The 5,185-nt window shown below is 47.2% G+C and overlaps 1 protein-coding gene across 1 annotated transcript; it reads left to right on the forward strand.

Moving 5' to 3' along the window:
- Positions 1-1,692: 1,692 nt before the first annotated feature.
- LOC112075928 (ectonucleotide pyrophosphatase/phosphodiesterase family member 5-like) lies at positions 1,693-4,764 on the forward strand. Its single transcript, XM_070441122.1, is given in 4 exon segments — positions 1,693-1,744; positions 3,893-3,930; positions 3,933-4,077; positions 4,284-4,764. Coding segments are annotated over 4 exon segments (630 nt in total). The 3' UTR covers positions 4,679-4,764.
- Positions 4,765-5,185: the final 421 nt, after the last annotated feature.

The following is a 5,185-nucleotide window of genomic DNA, read 5'->3' on the forward strand; positions in this document are numbered from 1 at the left end:
TAAACTGGGTTCACCCCCACCTCTTCCAGCATTAACTGCTTCACCCCACCTCTTCCAGCATTAAACTGTTCACCCCCACCCCTTCCAGCATTAAAACTGTTCAGCAGCACCTCTTCCAGCATTAAACACTGTTCACACCCCCTTTCCAGCATTAAACTGTTACGCCCCCTTCCAGCATTTAAACTTGTTCACCCCCCTTCCAGCATTAAAAGCCTGTTCAGCAGCCACCTCTTCCAGCCATTTAAAACTTGTTCACAGCCACCTCTTCGCACATTAAACTGGTCAACAGGCCGCCCTTCCAGCATTAAACTGTTCACACCCCCTCCAGCATTAAAAACTGTTCACCCCACCTCTTTCAGCATTAAACTGTTCACCCCCCGCTTCCAGCATTATAACGCTGTTCACACCCCCCTTCCAGCATTAAAACTGTTCACCCCCCTTCCAGGCATTAAACTGTTCCCCTTCCAATTTAACGCACACCCCCTTACCAGCATTAAACTGTTCAACCCACCCCCCGCTTCCAGAGCATTAAACTGTCACCCCCCCCCCTTCGCAGCATTAAACTGTTCACCCCGCCCTTCCACAGTTAAACTGTTCACACCCGCCCTTCCAGCATTAAACTGTTCACCCCCCTTCCAGCATTTAACTGTTCACCCCCTTCCAGCATTATAACTGTTCACACCCCCCTTCCAGCATTTAAAACTGTTCACCCCCTTCCAGCATTAAAACTGTTCACGCCTCTCAAGCATACCCACACCGCCTTCCAGCACTTAAACTGTTCACCCCCTTCCAGCATTAAACTGTTCACACCCCCCTTCCAGCATTTTAAACTGTTCAACCCCCCTTCGCCAGCATTAACTGTTCACACCTGTTTACCTCTGTGCATTAATCAATTTAATCAAGAAACGCATGTGTAGATGTTATACATGATAAATCAGTGAAATAGTATAATCTTAGCATTTTGAGTCAATTTATATGGTAATTAATTGTATTTTGACTGAGTTCCTAAGGTCTCTAAAGCGAATAGACCAAGAAGTGTGAACCTGATTGTGACCAGTGAATCAGGCAATGACGCCGCTGTCCAAAGAACAAGTGATTGAAGCTGGACCAATACCTGACGGACGACCTCTAGCACCCCTGGCGTGGACAAAGAGCCCTGTGGTGGGGATACTACCTACGAAGAAGGTAAAGATCCTGGGATGCGCTACCTAAGAGAGGTAAAGTCCTGGGGATGCTGACCTAGAAAGGTAAGATGCCGGGGATGCTTACCTAGAGAAGGTAAGGATCCTGGGAGTGTATAGGAAGCTCTAGGAATAAAGATCCGGGGATGCTACCTAGAGAGGTAAGATCCTGGGGGATGCTACCTAGAGAGAAGGTTAGATCCTGGATGCGACCTAGAGAAGGTAAGATCCTGTTGATGGCTACCTAGAGAGGAGGTAAGATTCTGGTGGATGGAGCCTAGAGAAGGAGTTAAGATCCTGGGGATACTACCTAGAAGGAGAAGGTAAGATCCTGGGGATACTAGCCTAGAGGAGAGGTTTAAGGATTCTGGGATTCTAACCTAGAGGAGGTAAGAATCCTGGGATTTCTACCTAGAGGAGGAAGGTAAGATCCTGGGGATGCTACCTAGAGAGAGAGAGTGTAAGATTCCCTCGGGATAACTACCTAAGGAAGAGGTAAGAAATCCAGGGGATGCTACCTAGAGAAGGAAGTAAGATCCTGGGGATATACCTAGAGAAGGATGGTAAGAATGCCTGGGGATGCTACCTAGTAGAGAAAGAGGTGAAAATCCGTGGGGATGCTACTAAGAGAAAAGAGTAGAGATCCTGGGGAAATGCTAACTAGAGAAGGAAGGTAAGATCCTCGGTAACTTACCTAGAGGAGGAAGGTTAAGATCCTGGGATGCTACCTAGAGGAGGGAGGTAAAGATCCTCGGGAACTTCCTAGAGGAGGAGGTAAGATCCTGGGGATACTACCGTAGAGGATGTAAGATCCTGGATACTACGCTTAGAGAAGGAGGTAAGATCCTGGGATGCTAACCTAGAGCAAGGAGGTATAAGATCCTGGGGATGCTAAACCTAGAGAAGTGTAAGATCCTGGGGATACTACCTAAGAGGAGGTAGATCCGGGATAACTACCTAGAGGAGGAGTAAGATCACTGGGGATACTACCTAGAGAAGGAGTAAAGATCCTGTGGATGCTACCTTAGAGAAAGGAGTAAGATCCTGGGGGATACTACCGTAGAGAAGGAGGTAAGTGATCTGGGATACTACCTAGAGGAAGGAAGGTAAGGATCTGGGATACTACCTAGAGAAAGGAGGTAAAGATCCCTGTGGGATGCTACCTAAGAGAAGGAGGTAAGATCCTGGGATACTACCTAGAGGAGAGGTAAGAATCGCTGGGGGATACTACCTTAGAGGAGGAGGTAAGATCCTGCGGATACTAACCTAGAGAAGAAGAGGTAAGACTCCTGGGGATACTACCTAAGAGGAGGAGGTAAGATCCTGGGGATACTACCTAGAGGAGGAGGTAAGTCTGGGGATACTGCCGTGTGTACAGTAAACGTGTCTCACCTGTCCTGTAGGTAAGTTAAGAGGAGGTGTTATAGTAACTGTGTTCTCACCTGTCCTGTAGGTAAGTTAGAGGAGGTGTATAGTAACTGTATCTCACCTGTCCTGGTAGGTAAGTTAGAGGAGGTGTATAGTAACTGTCTCACCTGTCCTGTAGGTAAGTTAGAGGAGGTGTAATAGTAACTGTCTCACCTGTCCTGTAGGTAAGTTAGAGGAGGTGTATGTAACTATCTCACCTGTCCTGTGGTAAGTTAGAGGAGGTGTATGTAACTGTCTCACCTGTCCTGTAGGTAAGTTAGGAGGAGGTGTATAGTAACTGTCTCACCTGTCCTGTAGGTAAGTTAGAGGAGGTGGAAAAGTAACTGTTTGTGTCCTCACCTGTCCTGTAGGTAAGTTAGAGGAGGTGTATAGTAACTGTATCTCACCTGTCCTGTAGGTAAGTTAGAGGAGGTGTAATAGTAACTGTCTCACCTGTCCTGTAGGTAAGTTAGAGGAGGTGTATAGTAACTGTCTCACCTGTCCTGTAGGTAAGTTAGAGGAGGTGTAAAGTAACTGTGTTCTACCTGTCCTGTAGGTAAGTAGAGGAGGTGTAAGTACTGTACTCACCTGTCCTGTAGGTAAGTTAGAGGAGGTGTATAGTAACTGTCCCTCCTGTCCTTGTAGGTAAGTTAGAGGAGGTGTATAGTAACTGTCATCACTGTCCGTGGTAAGGTAAGTTAGAGGAGGTTGTATAGTAACTGTTCTCACCTGTCCTTAGGTAAGTTAGAGGAGGTGTATAGTAACCTGTATCTCACCTGTCCTGTAGGTAAGTTAGAGGAGGTGTATAGTAACTGTCTCACCTGTCCTGTAGGTAAGTTAGAGGGAGGTGTATAGTAACTGTATCTCACCTGTCCTGTAGGTAAGTTAGAGGAGGTGTAATAGTAACTGTTCTCACCTGTCCTGTAGGTAAGTTAGAGGAGGTGTATTAGTAACTGTATCTCACCTGTCCTGTAGGTAAGTTAGAGGAGGTGTATAGTAACTGTCTCACCTGTCCTGTAGGTAAGTTAGAGGAGGTGTAATAGTAACTGTGTGTACTCACCTGTCCTGTGGTAAGTTAGAGGAGGTGTATAGTAACTGTATCTCACCGTGTCCTGTAGGTAAGTTAGAGGAGGTGTAATAGTAACTGTGTGTCTCACCTGTCCTGTAGGTAAGTTAGAGGAGGTGTAAATAACATGTCTCACCTGTCCTGTAGGTAAGTTAGAGGAGGTGTAAAGTAACTGGTGTCTCACCTGTCCTGTAGGTAAGTTAGAGGAGGTGTAAGTAACGTCTCACCTGTCCTGTAGGTAAGTTAGAGGAGGTGTACAGTGCCCTGGTGGAGGCCAATCCCATCCCAACATGGTGGTGTATAGGAGGGAGCAGATCCCTGAGCGTCTCCACTACCGTCACAACAACAGGATCATGCCCATAATTATCGAGGCCAAGGAGGGCTGGACCATCACCCAGAACAGAACCACTGGACCACACATGTGTAAGGAAATACTTTGTCAACTAAATTCCAATTTGAAATATATTATTATAACTCAGACTTTCATAAGTTCAGATCTTTAGACTGCTCGTTGGACATTTAGAGTTACCAATATTAGGATTCAGTCCACAATGACAGCTAATTAACAGTAAACTTGTTCTAAATGTGTTTAATCCTATTCAACGCTGTTCTCMCTCTGTGTTTCACAGTGGGTAACCACGGCTACGACAACACCCTACCCAGCATGCATCCTGTCTTGGTGGCGCGTGGCCCCGCCTTCCGTCAGGACTACGTGAAGAGGTCCATGCGTTCCGTTGACCTCTACCCCCTCATGTGTCACATCCTGTCTGTCCGGCCCCGCCCCAACAATGGTTCTCTAGCCCGGGTTATGGACCTCCTCTCCGAGCCCTCCCCCCCCACACACTCCACCCCCCTGGAGGGCAGATACCAGCCTTCCTTCGCCACCGCCCTGGGCGTGGTCCTGGGGGTTGTCATGGTGACAGGGTTCCTGGTGGTTATCGTCAAACAGATGACGATCCGACAACTACCCAACAGGCAGAGAGAGATGGCCCAGCCGCTATTACTTGGAGAACTACAGCTTTAGAGAGGAGAGGCAGAGGAGAGGAGAGAGGAGAGAGAGAGGAGGAGAGGAGAGGGAGTTAGAAGAGAGAGGAGGAGAGGAGAGGGAGTTAGGAGAGAGAGAGGAGGAGAGAAGAAAGGAGAGGAGAGGAGGAGAGTTGACGCCGTACACCGGTAAAGGACAGTAGTTAACCAGGCTTCAGTGTGGTGGAGGAGCAGAGGAGAGGATACGTGTGGCTTTATTCTGATGGTTATCTTGTTGTTAATCTCATCAGACAGGAGCAGTCATAATAACAATAAGAAGCAATAGTACAACGGACACCAAGCGTAATAAGGGAGTAAATCTAGTATGTGGTTGAGTTGTTATGCCGTACAGTGAATCAGAGAACCACTGTGAGATCTGAGTTCATTTATTTAGTCAGGCTTTGTTGACAGATAAGTTCCATTTCCTCACTGTCTTCTCAAGTCATTTCTCATCATTTTAATACTGGTGGAACCCACTAAGTCTGTCATCTCAAGTCGGTGGATCCCC

Source organism: Salvelinus sp. IW2-2015, unplaced genomic scaffold, assembly GCF_002910315.2.
Source record: "Salvelinus sp. IW2-2015 unplaced genomic scaffold, ASM291031v2 Un_scaffold3472, whole genome shotgun sequence".
Classification (NCBI taxonomy): Eukaryota; Metazoa; Chordata; class Actinopteri; order Salmoniformes; family Salmonidae; genus Salvelinus; species Salvelinus sp. IW2-2015.